Source organism: Bubalus kerabau, chromosome 12, assembly GCF_029407905.1.
Source record: "Bubalus kerabau isolate K-KA32 ecotype Philippines breed swamp buffalo chromosome 12, PCC_UOA_SB_1v2, whole genome shotgun sequence".
Taxonomy (NCBI): Eukaryota; Metazoa; Chordata; class Mammalia; order Artiodactyla; family Bovidae; genus Bubalus; species Bubalus kerabau.
The window spans coordinates 29,779,455-29,804,432 of record NC_073635.1 but is presented as its reverse complement, the minus strand read 5'-3'; the positions used below and the strand labels follow the sequence as shown (position 1 = coordinate 29,804,432).

Sequence of the window (24,978 nt, the reverse complement as noted above, 5' to 3'; positions counted from 1 at the left end):
AAAGTTGATCTTTCAGTTGGCATCTGCTTTGTTTGTAGGCATATCTTGCCTTTTATGTTTGTTTACTGTTCTGCATTGCCGTTTCAGCATTTTTGCTTTTGTCTTGTGTTTTTCCTTTAGGCTTGATTCTCCTCATTTTTAACACTGCAGAAATGTAATGAAAATTGTTTTCGTGCAAGAGCTTTTATTTTCAAGCAAGAAGGCTTTTCAGAGACTGTCTAATCTACCCTCCTGCTGGGAGTGGTTGTCTCTGTGATATTTTTTTACTCTGGGTTTATAGCTATGCTCCTATTCACTGAGCTTGCCAAGAGCTTGAAGTTCCCAGATAAATGGAGCATGACTTAAATTATTTTAAATGTAAAGTATTAGAGTGAGAATACGTAACTGAGACTTCCCTTCTCAAAACGGACCCTATATGAGGACTGATTTGCTCAACTGACTGACATTTTATGCTAATGAGGTTGTGTGATTCAGTTAGGTTTGTTCTGCCTACAGAGTAACAAGTAGGTCTGTTACCACTGCTGAAAGGTTACTCAAAATATCAATCTTATTGAATGAGGAGTTAATGATGTATCTCATGAAGAGGGACTAACGTAATTATAATCCTAATCCTAATCCTAATTATAGCTGAATATCTAAGGTTTTGGAACTTCCCCAGTGGCTCAGTGGTAAAGAATCTGCCTGCAGCACAGGAACCGCAGGAGATGTGTGTTTGATCCCTGGGTTGGTAAGATTACTTGAAGGATGGCATGGCAACCCACTCCAGTATTCTTGTTCTGTTTGACCCTTTTGTGACTCCATGGACTGTAGTCAGCCAGGCTCCTCTGTCCATGGGATTTCCCAGTTAAGAATACTGGAATGGATTGTCATTTCCTTCTCTAGGGGATCTTCTCAACAAGGGTCAAACCCACATCTCCTGAATTGGCAGGTGAATTCTTTACCACTGAGCCACCTGGGAAGCCCAGGTAATTATCCTGTTAGTGAATTCCCTTGAATTAGCCAGAATTACATTGAATTGTGCTATTTATTAAATACTATATTTATATGAGCTTTTATACTGTTATTGCCAAAAATGTGAGTGCTACCCACAGGAGCCTTTCATGAAGGAATAAGTTGATTCAGGCAAGGATCAATAAAATACACTTGTGCAAGTTTGACGTTAACATCCAGGGATAAATCAGTTTGTACAAGTCTTCCTCTCTGCATGAAGCACTCTCTGGAGCTTCTGTACCAACTTTGTCTCCAAGGAAAGAGTCAATCCATTCACCCTTATTTAAACCCCTATATTATATCCTTGTATACATTTCAACCATTTGGGTTTCAGTTCAAGATACTGGATGCTCATACTAGGTAAATCAAAGTTAAAACTTATTAAATGAAATATCTTACAATACATGCACTTTTGGCTTTTAGAAACCAATAATGAGCCTAAGACGTTCTTAACTATTATTTATAATTATGGAGTTCTGAATTATTTATGTTAATATTAGAAAGATTGAAAAGCTTAACACAAAAGGATGATGATTCAATGTTTCAACAATTTAAATCTATTTCTAAGACTTAATATTCAAGAAGAAGTCAAAATTAAGTGCTTTGAAATCTTGACATTTCTTCTTTCTCCAAAAATTGTGTTTTCATGAAATATACATTTAAAACCTCAAATAAATTTGTGATGGACAATTCATGGTATTTAACTGCACTTAAAAATTTATGCTTAACATTTCAATACCAGACACTAGCACCCCTCATTTTGACAGTAGAACACAAAATATAGGAAAAATTCATCACTCTGAATTTTTTTATGAAAACTAAGGCAAATTTTATGTAAAAAGACCTCAAAATTAGTGAAGAAAAAGGGTGCTTGAAATGTAACAAAAACCTTGAACTATTTCTTTTCATCATTTCCTTTATTCTTGCTGCTCTCTCTTTTGGTTTGAAAAATAAGATGAGAATACAGCTAAATGTATCTGGAAGGAGTCTTGGAGAATTTAGCTCATTTCTTATAAGAGAAAAGAACTAACTGCATTATGTGATAAATGAAATATTTTCTAGTTGAAATTCCCTTTGAATCTTTATTCTATCAAAGGCTGGAATGAAAGAAAGAACAATGAAAACCCCATTTCTTATGATTTGTGATGATGTAGCCAGTCATCACAAGATAGTTTTTCAGTGTTGTTGTGACAGAATTCATAGCAACATATAAAAGTATCATTCCCTTAGAAAATCCTCTGTCCAAATCACAACTACGAAATGTTTAGTATGTCTACATAGACATTTCTCAGAATTTCTTAGACGATGAAATTCTACAGTGTCCTTTTGTAGACTCTTTATCATTAGACTAGGATCAACTGAATTCTATGACCAAAGTCTCTTTCTCTAACTTACACTGACTATGCTGCTTTAAAAGCTGCTTTCAGGATGTAAGATCTGAATTATAATTAATATTTTCTAATAGACATGAAACACGGGATTGAAAGCAAGAATAAAAGTATCCATTTTTAAAAAAGGAACATAATTATAGAGGAAGTAAATGAAGTTTAAAATATTGTGTGAATGTCTTACAGTTAGTAAGTATTAAACACAGGGCCATATATCTTAGTTATTACTATCTTTCTGTATGCCATTTGAAAACATTTAAGTGCATATGAATGGAAGCAGATATTCTTCGTATATTTGCCAGTGAGTAGCTTTCTGTTAGTTGTTTATTGAATGAAAAATATGCTTGCAAAGAGTTTCGTCACCTATTCAGTGTAAACCTATTTCCCTCCCTATTGGAGAACTTCTATATACGATTGGATTTAAATTAAGAGCAAATCTGTGTTCGCTTTGGCAGCACATATACTAAATTAGGAGCAAATTGTGCTACATGCTTTAATGGGAAACTTTTTTAGAGTGATTTTTTTTTTAAATGTTTTTTATAATACCAGAGTTTTATGTAAGTCTCTCTGTACGTACTATAATGAATTAATGATCAAGAACACAACTGTAGATTTGAAATAAAATGAAACCAAACAAAAAAAAGAATGAAAAAGATAGGCTGCATAGTGACAAAGACCGTCTCCTCTCGTGCCAGTAAAGTTCTAGCTGTGAGCATGCTCAGACACAGGGGAGGCACCGAAGTCAGTATATCAGAACTCCTTCTGAGGTATAAGGAGCATACATCTAATAACTCAGTTGCTGTGAACCCATTGTTACGTTTCTGGTATTAAGTGTCTCTTCAGCCGCAGATTGATTGCAATGTTCCTTCTACTTCATTTCATCGTTCTGATGGATGTCAAAGGTAAGGCTGCTGCTTTCTCACTTAAATGAGTGCAATTCCAAAAGAACAGAATATTTCTACTTAGTTCTATCATATTTATAATACACTCATTGCAATGTTTGATGAGCAGACCTCCAGTTTGCATTGTCATTGTCATTTTCACTAGTTGCTTTGTAGTCTCATCCTAGCAGTTTCTAGATGCAACAGATTTTTCGTGGAAACTTGCCTTTTAAATGTGGTTAAAATTGTAGACAAGATAGCTTAAAAAAAACAATGATGAAGAAATCAATGATAATGGAGAAACTTTTTTAGTATTTGAAAAAATGTACCACATGTTAATAAATTAAAATTTTGCCTTATGAAATTTCAACCTGTTGAAATCTGTTCATAAATTTTATATAGTTGTTATATTTCATTATTGCTATATTTCATTATTAACATAATTAAATATTGCTATATTTAATAATATATTGGTATATTTCATTATTAACATAATTAAACTGGAAACTGCAAAACCAAAGACAAATCTAAAATCAATATTTCTCCCTAAGAGCAAATTTAGATAAAAGAAAATAATTTAAATGAACCAAAGCTACCTATTTAGATAATTCTCCTTTCTGTTTTTAATTTTTAAACATTTTCATTTTAGCCAGACTGCTCACTTTCAAGTTGGTGGCATTTTTATTGTATAGCTGAGAAAAAAAAATGAAATTTAATCTTTACCTGGTTTTAAAGAAAAATATAGACTTGTTTTGCTGTGAGCTTGTACACCTCTAAGTAAATAATCTATTCATCATACCCAAGGCATGTGGGTTTATTACTAGTACTTATTAAGGATGTTTTTAGGTTCATAGGCTTTCTTAGAAACTTTTAATAAACCTCTGAGAATGAAGTTAAAATTTGAAATTGTATTTCTTTTCTGAGAAATTTGTTTTAGGTTTAAAAATTTTTTTATTTTATTAAATGAATTCAACTGCATATTTTAAATATTGAAATAAAATGCAGTATTTACGAGCAGTTATTTAAGAATATCTACAGATAAAAGATTTTTAATATTTAAATTTTAGCTTGAATTTGGAATACTAAAACTTTTTTCAAATTATTTTAAAATATTTTAATACACGTAGCATGAGTTTTGTCATATTTTAATCTTTCTTACATGAAAACTTAAGTGTCATCTAAGGAGAAACATTATATGAACTCATTTTGCATGAAATACAATTGTAGAAAGGAGTCTACTTCTTGATTTAAGGTCTTCTTCCTTCAGAAGTTAATGCTCTATACACATTTGTAATTTCAAATTTTTATAATCTTTAAGAATAGACAGTTTAAAATAGGTTCTTGTATTCAACACATGTCATAAAGGTTATCTATGCCCTTAAAAATTCTTGAATGTACAGATATGTAACTATGGTTAACCAATTTTACTAAAATACTTGCTTATGGTAATGCATCTAAATTGATTTGCTTTGGAAAAGCAAAATCTTTATCTATTACCAAAGTAATGTTTTTAAGATTAACCACAATGTAATGCTGTTCTTTAAAAAAGAAGGAAAAATTTAAGTAGATAATTGTTTTTATTTCTAAGTAAATGCCATATTTAAAATCCATAGTACAATCTAATAAATATTTATTAATTATAATTCTCTGGAAATTTATATTTTCTAATTTTATATTACTTTTAAACCCTTTATATTTAAAATCATTTACTTTCAAAGTTAGATATGTTAATGCTTTGATATCTTACTCCTGCCTATAAAAATAATTTGGTATATATATCAGCAAAATCTTTTTCTTTTCCATGATAAAATTATAATTGTTAGTTAAAGCAGTTAAAATTACACAGTTAAAGCAATAAAGTTGTTTATAATAAACAAAGGAAAGTCATTTAAAATTATAGGAGTAAAAATTGCTTTTTAAATTTAAATGAATATTTGTGATAGATTCTAAGACCAGATCTAAATAAAAGGAAAAGTTAATAATTATATGATTTGTCTTTTCTCTTCTGGCCATAATCACCCTTGTGTGCCTAAAGAATGAATGATATGGCTATCTTAAGCTACCAACATTAGTTAATCAGTCAAGATAACAGATCTGATCATCACTTTCTTCATATATTTTATCATCAGTTCATTTACTTGTATTGTTAACCAGCTTCAAACTCCTTCCCCATAAAAATTTTATGGGCTAATTATGAGCAATATTACAAACTAAAAACATGGGCTGGGAAATTGAAAGCATGAAGTACTGAGAATGCTACATGACAACTACCAGTTGCTACTTATTTAAATAATTGAAAAAACACAGTCATCAAAAGCAGAGCTAGAGCTTTGAGGAGAACAGTATTTGACTGCCCCCTAATGGACCAATTCAAATCTCAACCCTGTCCTTTCTAAATCCTGTCAGTTCAGCCCTTGAGAAAAGGGCTGAGACTGTGTCTTGAGAAAAGGTTTATGAACTAAATCTTAATTTCACACAATTACATCCATGCTGCCAATAGCTGTGAAAATCAGTTATACTGTGGGCCAGTCATACTGAGAGGCTGAAGCAGCACTGCTAATGAAAATTCACCTGCTTCAGGGCTGAATGGAGCCCACTGTGAGGGAAGAGGAAAAATAGCAGAAACCCAGAAGGGAAGGTCATTGGAGATGTCTCTAAAGGCACTACCTAAAATACATCTCCCAACAGATGTTATTCATTTGTTCATCTTACCGTGAATGAATATGACCCAGTGTAATAAAAGAGTTTTAAGGATTCTCACTTGAAGTGACAAAATTGGCTGTCACCTGAATTTTAAAGACAAAAATTGGGATGTTGCTTTCCAGTAAGCTGATATTGAAAAATGGCACATTTCATCCTAAGACATTGTGAATAAAATTCAGTTAACTAAGGATAGTTTTTGTGTACACAGTTATATGATGATAAATAAGAAATCATAAGAAATAATAGTGGAAAATAAGAAATCAGAAAAAATAGTGGAAAATTTACACAAGAAATCATAGTGGGGGAAAAAAAGAATTCATAGTGGAATTAGCCGAAGCATTTTTAAATGCTTCATTCACATACATCCATCCCTCATCCTTATAATTCTAGATCTTCAGTAGCATAGAAAAAAAATAAGTTTGCAATGAATGTTCTCATCAGTGGCATATCACTTTAATTTTTTCCCCGCCTCAGGCAAGTTCTGTGTGAATAGAATATGTGCTTGGTAAGGGGAAGATATTTTATCTCCCAATTCCCCAGGCATGAATTTTCTCTTTTTTGAAGGCCTGGACATTTTCATGACGTTGGAGGGATTTTCCTCCTGCTCATTTCTCCCTATGAGCGATCTCAGAATTGCATCAACATAGTTCATTGGAGTGTTCAGTTCTGAGCCGTAGTTTATATGAGAATCTCAGGGACTTTTCCTTGTGGGTGATCAAGTTCCGAATCTCATACCCAGTTTGCAGAGATACCACCACTGATTTCCTTCCTGGCCAGTATTAAAATCACAGCCTTGGGTGGTCAGCAGAGGTAACTTATCCCCCACGCATTGTCAGGGGCTGTACCCCAGCAGGTGGCCTCATGCAGGTCCCAGCTTCTGCTGACCGGCTGTGTCCAGCTGCTTCCTCAAGCCAGCCTGGAAGCCAGATCTAACTGCTCTTACAGAGCTTAGCTTCTCTCACAGCAGCAGCCTTTTCTCTGGTCACCTTCTATGGAGATTAGCTTCGATAAACTAAATTTTTCAGTGAAAAGGCAGAGTTGTCAGTCGGCCCTTGTGTCTTCGTAAAAGTGAGTGTGGTGGGGAGCGTAGTTGGGGTTTGCTCACAATAGATCATCTTAACCCAAAGCTCAGAAAAGAAGGTAGTTTTTAATTCTTCTGGTGTTGCTTTAATCAGAGACTGGACACGGAGGGCATACACAACAGAGATTTGGAATCATGAAGTGCTACACCAGTGGAAGGGATTAGGACAGGAGTGGTGTGGATGCTAGATTTAGGGGTGAGCCGACCTGTGTTCAAGTTACAGCCCTCATCCTCTGCAGTCTTAGACCTTCTGCGTCCCAGACAACCTCTGAGCCTTGGTCGGACATTCGTGCAATTATTAAACTCTCAGAATTATTGTATCATTAATCCTAAGTCCTGATATATAGGTAACCAGTTCTCTCAACTCGTCTTCCTTCTTCAAGACACAGCTGGCTTTTCCTGTCCTTTATTGTCCCCATGTGTGTTGGAGAAACAGCTTATCCATTTCTACACACATATACATACCCATCCACACTCCTGGATTCTTACTGAAATTGCTTTGAACCTATACATCAATTTGAGAGAAGAATTAACTCCATTTATTTAGGTCCTTAATAGCTATCAATAACTTTACATACTTTGCACAAATGTCTTGCAAATTTTTCTTAGATTTGATGCTATAGTAAACACTGTTAATGCTATTGTAAAAGGCATTTTTAAAAATACTTCATTTTTCAATTGTTTGTAATTGATATAGAGATATTAAATTGACTCAACAGAAACCCTTTATAAACTCTATAACGCTAATAATGTATTAGTTTGAATTTGTTAATGTTCACACTGATATCATTTGTGAATAGTGACAATTTTATTTCTTCCAGCATGTATATCATTGACTTGCTCACCTTGCTTTACTACATTTGCTAAGTCCTCCAATGCAGACCACCCCTCCCCCCTCCACACACACAAAGTGTTTATTTATTTGGCTATACCAGGTCTTAGTTGTGACTTGAGGGATTTTTAGCTGTAGTATGAGAACTCTTAGCATGTGGAATTGAGTTCCTGGACCAGAGATCGAACCTGGGCTCCCTACATTGGGAGCTCGGAGTGTTAGCCACTGGACCACCAGGAAAGTCCCCAGTGTAGTCTTGAGAAGATGCAGTAATAGTGGATATCACTGCCCTGTTCTCAACCTCCAAGTGAACATCTCCAAAAATTTCCCATTAGGTATATTATATGCTATGGATTTTTATAAATATCCTTAATAAATCAAGTAAGTTGCCTTCTATTTTTAGCTTGCATAGTTATTTTAAAGTCAGGATCTGATCATTTCCTCTCTGGATCCTCTGTTGTAAGCAAAGTTAAAGACAAGTGACACAGTGGCAGAAAACATTTGTGAGTTATAGAACAGAGGGGCTAACCTCGGCAAAGAATTCTGCTTGCATTGCCAGATTCAGTTTTCTCACACAGAGTTCCAAACACTGTGTTCCAGGCCACTGCTGTCAGGAATGAAAGTTTCACCCATCCATGAGCAAAAATAAGTTAGTCTTTTGTAAAGCTAAATGTATTCCTTTCAAGGGACTGTCTTTTCTTCTGTGCATATATTCTCTCAGATTTTTAACTATAAAAAATACTGTTTTTCTTATAATAACTATTCTAATAATCATAATTCAGGTTTTTTTTTTTAATGTTCTTGTTTGACAAACTAAAATATTAGTAACTCTTCACAGGTCCCTCTAAATTCTTTAACTGACTTGATTCTGACCTAATGCATATCGGTGACATTCAGGATATTGATGAAGAAAAAGGAGCCAACACATTAAGGAGATGGGATGGGACTAGAGGAGGACCATGGAGAGTGTGGAGAAGAAGGAAATAAGCCAGGACAGTGAGACATCACAAAGCCAAGGAAGAAAGGTTTCAACCTGGTGACTGTGGCTGGCTCGGTCAAATGCTGGCAAGAATTAAGCAAAATTAAGACTATAAAACATCTATGGTGTTTAGAAATAAAGAGGACATTAGTGATTCCAGTGGGAAAAATTTCAGTGGAGCAGCACAGCCAAGACTGAATGCTGTGAACTGAGAAAAGAAAGGGTGGTAAGGAACTGGAAACATTGGCTAATATGATTTTTCTGGGAAATTTAACTTTGAAGGGAGAAGAGTGTCTCAGCTCCAGTAGGACTGGGAGTTGGTTAGTTGATTGGTTGGTTGCTTGCTTGCTCAGTTAGTTAGTTGGTTGATTGATTTGTTTGTTTTGAAGGTTAAGAGGTGATTGAGTAAGATTAGTGTTAATGGAAAAGCCAGTGGAGAGACAGGGATATTGAAAATACAGGAGAGAAAGGAGATAATGCCAAGAGATGCTGAGAAGAGGAGATGAAGTGGAATATAAGACACAGATGGGAGCTGTGTCTGAGGGCAGGAAGGGAGCCATTCAACCTTTGTGCATCATAAAGGGCACACCATCCAGGGCCTCAGCCTTGGACCTTGTGGCTCCTACACAGCTCAGCAGTAGCAGCTGTGTGAATGGAGCCCCGCACTTGTGCGAGGTTCATCCTGCCCGGTCGTACGCAGCAGTCTAGGACACAGGTCAGTATGTAAGTTGGAGTGACACAATTTGAGAGAGTTACCACCAAGAAGAATAGCCCATGAAAGTCCCTCAAGACAGAGCAGTCAACAAATCAGAGAGGGTTAGAAGAGAGAGGTGAAAGGAAAAAGGTATCATCTTTTCTCCTCTCCACATCTCCCATGCCAAGTTTCCATCAAGTTTCACCCCATCTCCTTCATAATAACCCTTTCCACATTCTTCTTCCATTCACCCATCACAGTGTTCATTCTCTTAAGTTCATTTTACACGGACAGGTTTTAGGAAGAAGTCAGTCTCTTACAGAACAAGATGTGGATTTAAATAGTAAAAGACCAGATACGAACCTAAAAGGATGCATCCCTCAAAATGAAGTTTAAGCAGTGAACCGGTCAGTAGAAGAGATCTGTTGAAAAGAAGTCTTTCCTGTGCCTTTAAATACCTTAGAGCCCATCAAGAGCCATGATGTTCAGTGCGCCACCCACATAAAAGCACCCAGCCCAGGGGGACATGGGGTGGAGATCCATCCCTTGTAAGGATAATGTTGGCAATTTAGAATTCTTTTTTTTTTTTTCCAATTTAGATCAATACATATTGAACCAATACTCTATTCCACATAGTTAGACATTGTTTTTGGAGGAGGAAATGGCAACCCACTCCAGTGTTCTTTCCTGGAGAATCCCAGGGACGGGGGAGCCTGGTGGGCTGCTGTCTATGGGGTCGCACAGAGTTGGACATGACTGAAGTAACTTAGCAGACATTGTTTCCCCAAATTTGTCCAAACTTCAGACAATAACCTGAGGAGGGAGCTGGGGTGATAGTTTCTGCAGAAAATCTGTGAGTAGGATCATGAAGAACATTCACCAGTTGGAGGTGGTCAGTTTGTCTCAGGAGAAAAGAACAGAAACTGGGGACTTAGAGAAACTCAGTTAAGGCCAGTGTCTGAAATGGGAAGAAGGTGGAGTCAGTGTGTGCATAAAACTGGATCCGAATTCTGCACACACTCACTGATGTGTGTGTGCCAAATTTTCCTTCAGTCGTGTCCAACTTTGTGACCCCATGGACTGTAGCTCACCAGGGTTCTCTGTCCATAGGATTCTCCAGGCAAGAATACTGGAGTGGTTGCTATGCTCTCCTCCAGGGGATCTTCCTGACCCAGGGAGTGAACCCGCATATCTTATGTCTCTTATGTCTGCCGTATTGGCAGGTAGGTTCTTTACCACTAGTACCACCTGGGAAGCCCATATTCACTGATAGGGCCTCACAATATTGTCAGGGCTGGGAGGACCCAACAGTGGAGTAAAAGGATAAGATTTCTAAGTTTAGAAAACAACCGCCAGGAGGCCAGTTTCTCTCCACTCAACCTTAACATAGACTTCCCTTGTGGCTCAGTGGGTAAAGAATCTGCCCGCAATGCGGGAAATCTGGGTTCAAACCCTGGGTCTGGAAGATCCGCTGGTGAAGGGAAAGGCTACCCACTCCAGTGTTCTGGCCTGAGGAATTCCATGGTTTGTACAGTCTTTGGGATCACAAAGAGTTGGACATGACTGAGTGACTTTCACCTTAACATAACGGCTTTTTTTTTTTTTTTAAAGAGAAGATTTTACTAGTTTCCTTCAAACAAATAATAAATCCTGTGCCCTGAAAAGGTGGGGTGTTAATGGAGCTCAGACTCTTCACAGAGGTCAGGGGGGCCTCCTGCAGGTGATCTCAGCGACTGGGCTGGATTCACCTTTGCTTCGCTGCGTGGCATTGCTGCTCCTCTTGGAGATCCTGCCACCTGAGCTCCAGGTGGGGATGGGCAGTGTCGTGTCTGCCTTGTGGACAGAGCACATTGTAGGCACTCAGCTGACGTTTTCTAGATGTTAAATAAATGCTCCTTCCCGTGATGCAGTAACTGTCTCTTTAGAGTCAACAGCAGAGGCCTCATCTCCATCTGAATTCCACTAGGAGTAGAGAAATGGCCTCATGGGCCAAGATCCCCTGGGCTTCCTGTGGGTGGCGTCCCCCGTCCCTGGTGGAGACGTGGAAAGAGCCTCAGCCAGGACACCAAGCTGAGAGGATAAGGACTTCCTTCCACAGCATGCAGGACGAGCGTTGGCAGAGAATCCAAGAAAGCAGAGAGGGACTCACTCATCCCCATCAAGTCAAACTGAGTACCTCAAAGATCATTCTCATCTGTTTTTTCCCCCTCAAGGAAGGGGTGAGCAAGCAGTAAAGTATGTCCTTAGGCAGCAGTCCAGTTGGCTTCAAAAAGCTATCAAGGAGTCATTTCAGAATCCCTTTGCACAGACATGTCTAGAATATTGACCAGAAGAGAAGAGAGGAAGACTATTACAGAGAGATTCTCCCCTCAGCTGCACGTTTGGCAGGGGTCCCATATAAAAGCTATTGACACAGCTTTTATGTAGGCACCCTCCATCTTTATAATCCCCGAGTTTCAATAAAAACTATCTCCACTTGCACAGATGGCAGCAAGAATAGACAGCATGATACGCTGTCTACAGACCGGTATTGGCTCTTTTTCAGTACATGCCAACTATAGCAAGGACTTTTAATCATTTTAAATTGTATAATGACAGAATGATAAATGATAAGCACTTTGAAGACTAAACAATATTTTGTCATCAGAATCAAAACATTAGCCTCAACTTTGGAAATTTCACATTTTAAAGGGGTTCTTCCTTCAACCCTTCTTTTATTCCTAAATGACCTGTTAATTCATTTAAAAAATTAATGAGCACCAACTAAGTACCAGGTACTAGGTTAGATAATAGAGATTCATGATACAGAGGGCAAGGGGGTAGGTAGGGAATAGATTTTATTTCCCTTCAACATACAATTTATATTGTTATGCTGTTTTCAGGAAGATTCCATTCTGGGGTGAAAAATGGGAATTTTTAGAAATACAGTTGGTAAGGTTCTGTTTTTACATGGTCAGTCTTTCCCCTCCCCTTCCTTCACCCATACTTGGTGAATGTAGCCTATTCTTTTCCCCAAGGAAAAGGAAACAACCTTGATCCTTCCTGTCTTTGACCCTGGATTGTTTGTCTCACTCGGAATGAGTCTGCATCTGTGAGATGGACATTTAATGGGGCCAGCCCTCGGGGAACTCAAGGTTATCTTCATAATAAACCCCATGAGAGAAGACAGTGTTCTGCCTTCAGAATATCCTACACAGCCTCAGCTGTCTATTTCAAAACTGTCTTTAAAACCAAGTGCTTAATCACCTCTTCTAGATCAATTAAAAGATATTATTAGAAAATTGCAAGGATATTTCTATTGCCTAATCATTTACAATCCCCCTTCAGCTTTCAAGAGGTTGAGGTTACTTAAAACAGAAACCATGTATGTCACATGACTTTTAAAATAATAACATGAAACAGTAGGAGAAGCTTTATTATAGTCCTGTTATTTCTCTCATAGAAGTTGTATAAAAAGATCATGCAATGCTAAGGCCCAGCAAGGTTCCATCTAAGTTCTATGTTTTTCACCTTGCATTGCAATTGCCAGTGAACTGTGGTGTTGGAGAAGACTCTTGAGAGTCCCTTGGACTACAAGGAGATCCAATCAGTCCATTCTAAAGGAGATCAGTCCTGGGTGTTTTTTGGAAGGACTGATGCTGCAGCTGAAACTCCAGTACTTTGGCCACCTCATGTGAAGAGTTGACTCATTGGAAAAGACTCTGATGCTGGGAGGGATTGGGGGCAGGAGGAGAAGGGGATGACAGAGTATGAGATGGCTGGATGGCATCACTGACTCGATGGACGTGAGTCTGAGTGAACTCCGGGAGTTGGTGATGGACAGGGAGGCCTGGTGTGCTGCGATTCATGGGGTCGCAAAGAGTCGGACACGACTGAACTGAACTGGACATTAACCAAGGGTCTTCCATGGGCCAGGCATTCTCCAGCACTTCATAATCACTAGCTGGTCTGCTTCCTGGGATATTATCATTAACCCAGTTTTAAATATGAGAAAACTAAAGTTTACAGCTTGCTCAAAGTCACATAGCTAGGGAGTGGCAGAGAGAGTTGTAATCTGGATCTGATGGTCTGCAGAGTACTTCATTACTAATGAACATTTTAAAATAGTGATTCACATCCCGTTGGTGGCTCATGAGATCAACTTAGTGACTTGTGATGCCTTTTTAAGTGAATGAGATAGAATGGTAATGATCAGAGTTTATCCACCATAGTAAAAGGTAAGTAATATTTGAAGAAATTTTGTTTTCTGTGTGTGTGTGTATGTGTGTGTATTTGTATGCCAAGTTTTGATGTGATGCAAAATTTATTTCTAACTGTGAGTTACTATCTTAATCTTAAAGCTGCTTCACTAAGAAATACTGACTCTTACTCATTCGTGTTCCAGGGCTTCCCAGGTGGCACAGTGGTAAAGAAACCGTCTGCCACGGTAGGAGACCCAGGTTCGATCCCTGGGTTGGGAAGAACCCCTGGAGGAGGACATGGCAACCCATTCTAGGATTCTTGCCTGGAGATTTCCATGGATAGAAGAACTTGACAGGCTACAGTTCATGGGGTCCCAAAGTCAGACATGACTGAAGTGACTAACACTTTCACTTTCATGCATGTTCCAAACACAGGAGGACTAGTTTTTATAAAGCTGCCCTCTGTAGAAATCTTTGTAAGAAAGCAGTTAAGAGATTTAAAAATCTATGAGCTTTCATTGATTTTTTAATCTATGAAATCCTTTCCGTGTATGAATAGGCTTAACAAGCCAACCTTCAGAGCCTCACAGCAGAGAGTTTTCCTAAAATAGTCAGACCTGACTGGTCTTATGCCCAGTTGCTCACAGTAAATCATTCATCGATCACTACGGAAAAGGCAAAGAAAATATGTTCTGCTTTTGTAAAAACAAAAACCCAGTGGGGAGAAAAGAATCCAAGGGCCACGCTCCCCACTGAGGGAAGGCCTCTTGGATGCAGCAGGTTCCATAGGAGAGTGAGCATCGCCACATCTCAGTGTCCCCATGAAAGACCAGATGCTGGTCCTTTATGTGTTTGCAGGGTGGTGAGGGTCGTCAGGACTAAAGCTCAAAATATCCAATAATCTACTCATGCTCTCTATCAATATCACCAAAAGCTTGACATGTAGTATAACTCAGACCTAGCTTTAGCGTCTGTATCAAACTCCTGCCCATTTACAAATGGCATGATTCATTAAACAAGGAGGGTCAGCAGGCACGACTGACTTTAGGAGAGTGAACACTCTGGCGGGAGAACACTTCATCACAATGCAGCATGGGCTGGGAGGACTCAGAGAGGGCATTTTCCCAAGGACCAGAGTAGAAGTGCCCTTCATATGCTCAGCAGCCATTCATTATTTTTGTTACTGTTGTTTAGTCGCTAAGTCCTGTTTGAGTCTTTGCAATCCCATGGACTGTAACCCACCAGGCTCCTTTAACCATGGGATTCCCCAGGCAAGAATAGTGGAGTGGGTTGCCATTTACTTCTCCATGGGATCTTCCTGACCCAGGGATCGAACCCACATTCCCTGCATTGGCAGGCAGATTCTTTAATGCTGGGCCACCTGGCAAGTCCACATTCCTCATCTTCACATGGAGAGAGTAATACCAACACAAATGTGTTAGGATTAAGTGAAATAATTAGGAAATACCCAGTTCACAGTAGATGATGCTCCCCAAAGGTTAGATTGTCTAGTCCTCTGCTGTATTAAAACACGCCATAAAGTGTGAAAGTTAAAGTGTCTCAGTTGTGTCTGACTCTTGCCAACACCATGGACTGTAGCCTGCTAGGCTCCTCTGTCCATGGAATTCTCCAGGCAAGAATATTGGAGTGGGTAGCCATTCCCTTCTTCATGGGATCTTCCTCACTCAGGGATCAAACCCTGGTTTTCTGGTTTGTAGGCAGATGTTTTACTATCTGAGCCACCAGGGAAGCAAAAAGCACTGGACCCCCAACCCAGGGAAATTCGTAGCCATGATGCCAACCTTCATGGGCATGATTAGGAAAACTTTGCCAACATCCCTTGTTCCCTTGAATTAGTCATAATGAACTATAGCCCTGCCTGAGAATGCACTCTCCTTAAATCAATTTATTTGAAGTTTCATCTTGCACTTTTCCCCTCTACATTGTACATTTTATACCTTTGACTCATTTGTTTTGCAACTGGAAGTTTGCACCTCTTAATCCCCCTCTCCTATTTCTATCTAACCTCTATTCTTTTTTTTTTTTTTAAGTACATGACTCCTAAATTTTTATTAGATATTTGCAAAAAAAAAACCCACATATCTTTATTTTCTGGAAAATATTCTTTAAAACTTGAGAGAATGGCTCTCACATCTATATTTCTGGAATCTCTTTGGTCATCCTATCTACAGATAGAGTAACTTTCCAAATATTGATTATGTTTCCTTTATGCACTTTCTCATTCAATCCAGCAGTTATTCAGCTCTCATTCATTTTCTTTTATGTTGTCTGCACAAGGAGAAGACTTTTAGATCATCCTCATAGAGGACTTATGCTCCTTGAAATGCAGACTCCTGATTCTCCCTAGCATGATGGTTAAAAATGGGCCTCTGGGGTCAGAGAGATGATTCAGATCAATCTGTGTGATTTTGCATTTCGCTTCCCTAACCCTGAAACTCTCGAATCTTCTCCAACACCACAGTTCAAAAGCATCAATTCTTCAGCACTCAGCTTTCTTCACAGTCCAACTCTCACATCCGTACATGACTACTGAAAAAACCATAGCCTTGACTAGACGGACCTTTGTTGGCAAAGTAATGTCTTTGCTTTTGAATATGCTTGTCTAGGTTGGTCATAACTTTCCTTCCAAGGAGCAAGCGTCTTTTAATTTCATGGCTGCAGTCACCATCTGCAGTGATTTTGGAGCCCAGAAAAATAAAGTCAGCCACTGTTTCCACTGTTTACCCATCTATTTGCCATGAAGTGATGGGACTGGATGCCATGATCTTAGTTTTCTGAATGTTGAGCTTTAAGCCCACTTTTTCACTCTCTTCTTTCACTTTCAAGAGGCTCTTTCATTCTTCTTCACTTTCTGCCATAAGGGTGGTGTCATCTGCATATCTGAGGTTATTGAGATTTCTCCCGGTAATCTTGATTCCAGCTTGTGCTTCCTCCAGCCCAGCATTTCTCATGATGTACTCTGCATATAAGTTAAATAAGCAGAGTAACAATATACAGCCTTGACGTACTCCTTTTCCTATTTGGAACAAGTCTGTTGTTCCATGTCCAGTTCTAACTGTTGCTTCCTGACCTGTATGCAGGTTTCTCAAGGGGCAGGTAAGGTGGTCTGGTATTCCCATCTCTTGAAGAATTTTCCACATTTTATTGTGATCCACACAGTCAAAGGCTTTGGCATAGTCAATAAAGCAGAAATAGATGTTTTTCTGGAACCTCTTGCTTTTTCAATGATCCAGTAGATGTTGGCAATTTGATCTCTGGTTCCTCTGCCCTTTCTAAAACCAGCTTGAACATCTGGAAGTTCATGGTTCATATATTGCTGAAACCTGGCTTGGAGAATTTTGAATGTTACTAGCATGTTGGAGAAGGCAATGGCACCCCACTCCAGCACTCTTGCCTGGAAAATCCCATGGATGGAGGAGCCTGGTAGGCTACAGTCCATGGGGTCGCTAAGAGTCCGATACGACTGAGTGACTTCACTTTCACTTTTCACTTTCATGCATTGAAGAAGGAAATGGCAACCCACTCCAGTGTTCTTGCCTGGAGAATCCCAGGGACGGGGCAGCGTGGTGGGCTTCCGTCTATGGGGTCACACAGAGTCAGACATGACTGAAGCGACTTAGCAGCAGTAGCAGCAGCAGCATGTGGGATGAGTGCAATTGTGCAGTAGTTTGAGCATTCTTTGGCATTACCTTCCAACCAGTCCATCCTAAAGATTAGTCCTGGGTGTTCATTGAAGGGACTGATGTTGAAGCTGAAACTCCAGTACTTTGGCCACCTGATGCAGAGAGCTGATTCATTTAAAAAGACCCTGATGCTGGGAAAAATTGAGGGCAGGAGGAGAAGGGGACGACAGAGGATGAGATGGTTGGATGGTATCACCGACTCAATGGACATGGGTTGGGTGGACTCCAGGAGTTGGTGATGGACAAGGAGGCCTGGTGTACTGCAGTTCATGGGGTCGCAAAGAGTCGGACATGACTGAGCGACTGAACTGAACTGAACCCTGAAACAGGAAGGATATTATCACCCACACATTGATTGAAGGTATCAGTTCAGTTCAGTTCAGTTGCTCAGTCATGTCCAACTCTTTGTGACCCCATGAACTGCAGCACTCCAGGCTTCCTTGTCCATCACCAACTCCCAGAGCTTACTCAAACTCATGTCCACCATGTTGGTGATGCCATCCAACCATCTGATCCTCTGTCGTCCCCTTCTCCTCCCACCTTCAATCTTTCCCAGCATCAGGGTCTTTTCCAGTGCCTCAGTTCTTTGCATCAGGTGGCCAGAGTATTGGAGTTTCAGCTTCAGCATCAGTCCTTCCAATGAATATTCAGAATTGATTTACTTTAGGATGGACTGATTGGATCTCCTTGCAGTTCAAGGGACTCTCAAGAGTCTTCTCCAACACCACGGTTCAAAAGCATCAATTCTTTGGCTCTCAGCTTTCTTTATAGTCCAATTCTCACACCCATACATGACTACTGGAAAAACCATAGCCTTGACTGGATGGACCTTTGTTGGTAAAGTAATGTCTCTGCTTTTTAATATGCTCTCTAGGTTGGTCATAGCTTATAGTCGAGATTACCCACTGTGCAAACTACCCAGTACACAGTAAGCCCAATGAGTGTTACCTGTTATTATGTAGTATTATCTCTCCTTATTCCAATGTGGTCCTGAATTTCTCTCTTATTCACACTTCATCTTTCCTTCTGCATGTGTATTTTCATTATGTCACCTCAAATCCTTCTTATAAAGGATTAATGAGTAAATAAATCCATCTATTTGATCCTGTTAGCTCATGGTTTTGCTTTCCTGTTTCCAGGGGGTGAACAAGTCTTTGATTCCATACACAGGTAGGACAGTAGCTTTGACTTTGTTCACTCTTGCTTTCCTGAAGCAGATTCATAACGAGCCTTGATTCCATTCTTGGTAGAGTTAATGTTTGGTATGATGGTGATTATTTTAAATGTTATAATTAAGAACATTACTCAGAGAAACTGTAAACTAAGAGTAACGCCAGAAAACTGAGCTCATAGAGCTTTGCAAAAATTAAACAGGATAATATGAAAAGAGTTTGGCCATATCAGTAATTTCTTCTCATTACTTAAGATTCCTGTCCCCTCTTTCATGTAGGTTATGCCCTGACTGAAGGCAGTACAATCACTCCTTTGTGCCCAAAAGGATATTTTCCCTGTGGGAATCTCTCCCAGTGTTTGCCTCGTGCTTTTCACTGTGACGGCATGGAGGACTGTGGGAACGGAGCTGACGAGGAGAACTGTGGTGAGTCCACTCGCTCAGCTCCATACGGACACGCCCCCTTGTGAACTCCCCAGAACTGTGTGTGGATCAAATGCTAACAGTGATGAACTGGAAGAGGTGATTTGGTATTCTGTAGGGAATCCTATTGCGACACGACTAAACAACTCCTCTCCAATGGATTTGTGATAATTACCTGCATCTTCCTATTTAGAGGTGGCTTGAATCAGAAACACAGTATGATTAAAAAACAAAATAAAACTATTTTAAATCCTACTCAGATACCCATATTTTAGTTTTAAATGGCTTAAACGATGACCACTTCCTTCTGGCTTGGAAATTGGGTTCAGTTGCAAGAATATATAAAGCGTGAATAGATCTTCCTAGAGAATTAAATTATTCAGTAGACCTATATCGTGTCCACTGTGTCCTCCCCAAGTCAGCAGGACATGACAGGCTCAGGGGAGACAGGCGCCTCACCCTTGCGGGGTTCACAGGGACCGTGTGAACAAGGATGTGAGCAAACTTGTACCTAAATAAATAATTTAAGAGAGTAGTAAGCCCCATGAGGTATGCAGATCAGGATAGTGGGAGAGGAAGTGACTTGGGGTAAAGGCTACTTTAAAGACATAGCCACAAAATCCCTTGCTGAGATGATGACATTTGACTTGCAAATGAAATGAAAGAAGAGGAAAACCATGAAATACTCTGGAGGTACAGAGTTACAGGCAAAGGAAACAGCAAATGGAAGGCCCAGAGGCTGAATGAAATAAGATAGCTGTGTTTGTGGGAAGTAAAAGCCAGACTGAGATGGGCGGAGCGAACAGGATAAAAAGGGTAAAGTGGTAAGAGAGGCCAGACCAGAAAGGTCTCACAGGCCACTTTAGGTCTGTGTATCAGGACTGTATATGTCTTCTCATCTAACCTGTGCATTTTGCCCGTGGAGAAACTGATGCCCTGAGAGGTCAATATGTCTAGTTAGTCATAGAGTAGACCCTAGGACACAGGTGTCCTGAATCTGGAAGAATCGTGTGTGTTTTCTACCTCACCAAACTGCCCCTCCTTGGCACGGCCCAGCTAGCAAGCAGGGGTGGCAGCAGAGTCCAGGAGTGCCTGGTGTCTGGCTCTAGAATCTGCTCTCATGCCCCTGGGGACTCGTGCACACTCCCGGCACCTCTGCCTTCACCACCTGTGCATCACTCCTCCTCAGCCTGTAGGATAGAGTTCAGGTGTCCCATCCTCACCTGAGAAGCTTGGCTTCCTGGCCATGCCTCCCGCCCTGAGGCTGTACCACTGTCTAGGACAAGCACCCTTTCTCTCTTTTGCTATCGCATCCTGGTGTGCCTGGATGATGGTACTAAAGACGGCCTCGTCTTCCCACTGTACTTCTCTCACTAGCCAGAAACACCTTGCGAAGGGTTCTTACAGGCATCTTACTTGCTTTGGTGTCACCAGAGCCTAGAACAGGCAAGGACAGTCAGTGCTCAGGAGTGGAGCAGCTCTCTGGCTGCCAAGGGCAAGTCACTCACGTTTTTGCCCTCTCTTCTTCAACTGCTTGGGAATCTCAGACCATGCATGTTGTCTGCCTCATGGGAGTTCTCCAAATGCAAATTAAGTAATTCATGTAAAGACACCAATAGAATAATTTTAAAAACTGTTGAGAATATTAATAAGAAATAAAAATAAACTAAACTTTGCAGGGATCTGCAAAAAGGTACCTGTGGAAGGAGTTCCCTGTGGTCAAGTGGTTAGAATTTCAGGCTTTCACTGCTGTGACTTGGGTTCAGTCCCTGGTCAGGGAACTGAGGTCCCACAAGCCACACAGTGAAACCAAAAAAAAAAAAAAAAAAAAAAGGCAGAACAGTAAAGGGACCTGTGGGCAACTATTTAAATTTACTTTTCTATTTATATAAACTTTAGGATTCTGCATCATATTGTATGTTTTATTGCCTCTAACAGCTTATGCTAATGCTAAGATAATCATATTTCAAAAATCAATCCTTCTTTTTTAAAAAGAATATGTTTTCATTGCTAAAAAAGAAAAGGAAACCTGGCAAATAAGCAGATCATATCATCTGACATATTGAGAAAATATTTTTCTCATCAGGACTAGACAAACTTTATTAAAAGGAACTTCATTTTTGCCTTATTAAAAAAGTCAAAGGACATGAATTTTATCAGAATTCATTACATGTATCAAGTAGGTATCTACATACACATATACAGATTATGTTTTCTTCTGAGGATCTCAAAACTAAGATCAAACATTTAAAATGTCAGCATTAGAAATCGATGATATTTTTCAAGGTGGATACACGTATGGAAAATAATCATCATATATTTAAAATATTTGTAATTGCAGAAACAGACAAAACTCGAGATGTTTGCCTGCTTTTTCTTCCTTACCATTGTCGTTATCTTTCTATTACTTAAAACTTTAAGTTGATTTCATGATCAGATTTTTATATTTTTGGTTTGTAATTTGATATTTTATTTATAGAATAACTGACACATGTTCATCACCGTGTGTTTCACAGGAGACACTAGTGGATGGGCGACTATATTTGGCACAGTCCATGGAAATGCTAATAATGTGGCATTAACACAGGAGTGCTGTAAGTGGTATTGGTTCGAAGATTCAGTATCAGCTTTGCGAGCAACATGATTTGTGGTGCATGGATTTACCTGGGTAGTGTCTTTCATTCCCTTAAGAATCCCAATTTCAGTTCAATGTGTTTCAGTGGTCAACTGGTCTATTATCTGTTCGTGGGACTGAAAAGAGAGAAAAAGGAAAACAACATGCTCTATTCATGCTTCCTCTGTGTATTAGCCTGTGACTGCACGAATGCATAGGTACTGAATACTTGTGACAAGTAATGAAGGTCTTACTCCCTTCAATCACCAACTTCTTTTCAGCCCCTCTGTTGGGCACTGAGAGGGCAAGGATAGCTAAAGTGTGTCCCCAATCTTCAAATACCTCACACGGTTCCAGTAGAGACAGTTCCTTACAGAAGCAGGAGTGATACAATATACAATGCTGAACGGAAGGAAGAATGTTTGCACAAGGGGGTATGGAAGCCCTTGGGGAGAAATGATGTCTGTGCCAGGGAAGGTGAAAGATCCACAGACAAAGTGACACTGAGATGGACTCAGAGGTCCTTGGATGGAGGGAAGAGTAAGAGGTAACAGAATGAGCAGCGGAGCGTGACCTGCAAAGCAGCAGGGTAGGAAGTTCAGAGCCTGCTTCCCGATGCCTTTCGCATCGGTTCGCAGAGTGTAAGATGTAGGAGCAGGAGGTGGACCCAGAGGGTGGGACAAACCTGTAGGGGGCTCTGGGTGCACAGTTCAGAGTTTGGCCTCTGTCCTATCGTAGAATTATCTCTCTATATATACACAGATTATATTATATACTATATATTACACACAATATATAAATGGATAGATAATTATAGTGTATATATAGTTACATACACACATTAGTATGTATACATAATATACATGTATAAAGTACATACATTAAGTTCTACACTATTACATACTTTATAATATTAGGTCATAGCTACCACAGTATATAGTTTACTATATTCAAATATACATAAAATTAGAAATCAAAAAAGAGTAAGTTACAAAAAATGAAAAATAAATATATGAAAACTCTAGCGTCTTCTTCCTGAGCCACAGCGGGTCATCTTGTACACACGCCATTGTGGAGGCCATTGCTGTCCACATTGGGCAACCACCGAAGTCGTGAGCTTACTTCCATTTAATGAAGAAGAGGAACCACATGACAAGAAGTGTATAGACCAATGATTCTTGCACCAGAATTATAAAGAATGAGTTAGAACAGTGTTCTCAGCTTGAGACATGTATGCCCCTGGAGAACATTTGGCAACGTCGGGTACATTCTGCGTTGTCACTTAGGGGAGGGGTGGGTGACTGCTGGCTTCTGGTGAGTGGAGGCCAAAGATACTGCTGAACCTTTTACAATGTGCAGGACAGCACCCACGACAGAATGACCTGACCCAAATGTCAATCTTGCCAGGGTTGAGGAGAAAGCTTGGTGAAGGAGACACTGAGCATTACGTTTCTTGCAGCATTCCAGACTAACACTAAGAATCTGAGCCTAGAAAACACCTCTGGGAGGAGTGAGGTAGGGAGGGCAGCAAGAGGCATTTCATAAGAAGAATCCAGAGGTTGAGGTGTGACTGACCTGCAGGTGAGGGAGTTACGCTCACATTTCTGGTTTAGTCAATTGGCCCAGCTTTGACTACACGCAGTTCTTCTATTGGTAAATAAAGAGTTCCCAACCCTAGTAACGTAATCTAGTAATGTAACTACTTCAATGTCAGTTAAACATTGAAGTAAACATTCTGAAGTCATCTTTAAGAAGTTGAGATCATTAGCATCAGCCTATGAGCAACACAGAATATTTTCTAAAAGTTTGTACACTAGAACGTGTCTTTTGAATTAGGCAGGGACTCAATAAAAGTTTGTTGGGTTTATTAAAAGTCAGTGAAATTGATTTTAAAAATAAAGTTTGAATAAAAGTGATCTAGAGGAAGCAGAGCAATCAGAAAGGACTTATAGTCAGAGTTAAATCAATAATAAATATAAAAAATTGCAAATAACTCACTTTTTTTAGCTCCGTCACAGCCAAGTACCATCATATGCCCCATAAATCTCATTCCCCAAGACTCTCTCTCCTCTCTCTTTTCTCTCTCTCACACACACACATGCACATGGTAATTGTTCTGCTGACCCACTTGGCCAGGTTTCTCCATAGATTTCTCACATGCTGTTATTTTAATAATTAACATCATTAGTAATTATATATAATAACAAATAGAATTACATGATGATGTTTATATATTATTAATATATCGTTACAAATCTTAATAATTATAATATGCCATTATATTAATAACTTCCTCCTTTGGAGTCAATCCTAAATCATTTTTCTTCCCTCTGAATGCTTCAGATAGATGGAGCTTTGGTTTTCTCTGCTTTATAGCTTCTCTACCACTTTAACTTCATCGTAATGGAAAACTAAGAACCAGAATAACAGGGTATCTGAGTTGGTTGGTTTTAGTAAGACACAATGGTGGCTATGGAAGAATCTGCATCTAACTCTCATCACAGCTCTAAGAGAAGTTTGAAAGGAGGGAAATAGTTGAACTTAGCTTTAACCAACAAGCATTTATTGAGCAGCTTTTCTGAGCCATTCAATTAAGTGAAATTGACTTAGTTATACCCATTAAATATTTACTCAGCCACACTCACAGTTTTCATTGAGGAGAGCTTAATTTTGCTTCACTATATACTTTTTAAAACACTATTTAAACATGTTTGTGATTTCTTTCTAATCTCTTGTTAAATGCCTCTAAAATGACCACTGGAAGCTAGAACTGAAATGAATACCACATGAGCCTATATTCAACTAGAAGAGATTTCTTATTTGCTTTTATTTGGGGCCTGAATAAGTTCATTTAACAAAATGTGACTGTTATACATTCAATGGAAAAAGAACAATGTCAGTTACCAGAGATAAAGTCATAACTAAAGATAAGTATTTTTTCTTATTGAATCATTGCTCTTTTTGTCCCCTAGTTTTAGATCAGTACCCACAACGCTGTGTGTGCAAAGGAACTGAGTTGGAATGTGTAAATGCTGGCTTGAAGTCTGTGCCAACGGTTTCTAGCAATGTGACATTACTGTGAGTAGCATTCAAATCTTGATATTTGCTCCTGACCTCATATGAAAACCATACAGTCTAATCTTTGTTCTGTTTTATGCTACTTGTGTATTCGCAAAATAATAGAAAACCATCAGCCATCAGAGAATTCTGCATGCTTCTTCTCCCGGGGAAAAGTGTTTTAAACACTGTATGTTGGATTATCCGGGTTATCTTTAACTCACAAACTTCTGGAATTCTTATTTCCAATTACTTTCCAATTTATGTATTATTACTAATA

The 24,978-nt window shown here is 39.2% G+C and overlaps 1 protein-coding gene across 1 annotated transcript in view; it reads left to right on the top strand.

The window, feature by feature from the left end:
- Nucleotides 1–24,978, top strand: part of RXFP2 (relaxin family peptide receptor 2) — a 96,390-nt gene that overhangs the window by 33,648 nt on the left and 37,764 nt on the right. The window contains exons 3-4 of the mRNA XM_055543119.1: nucleotides 18,884–19,030; nucleotides 24,614–24,719. Coding sequence (XP_055399094.1) covers nucleotides 18,884–19,030; nucleotides 24,614–24,719 — 253 coding nt within the window. The remainder of the gene's footprint in view (nucleotides 1–18,883; nucleotides 19,031–24,613; nucleotides 24,720–24,978) is intronic.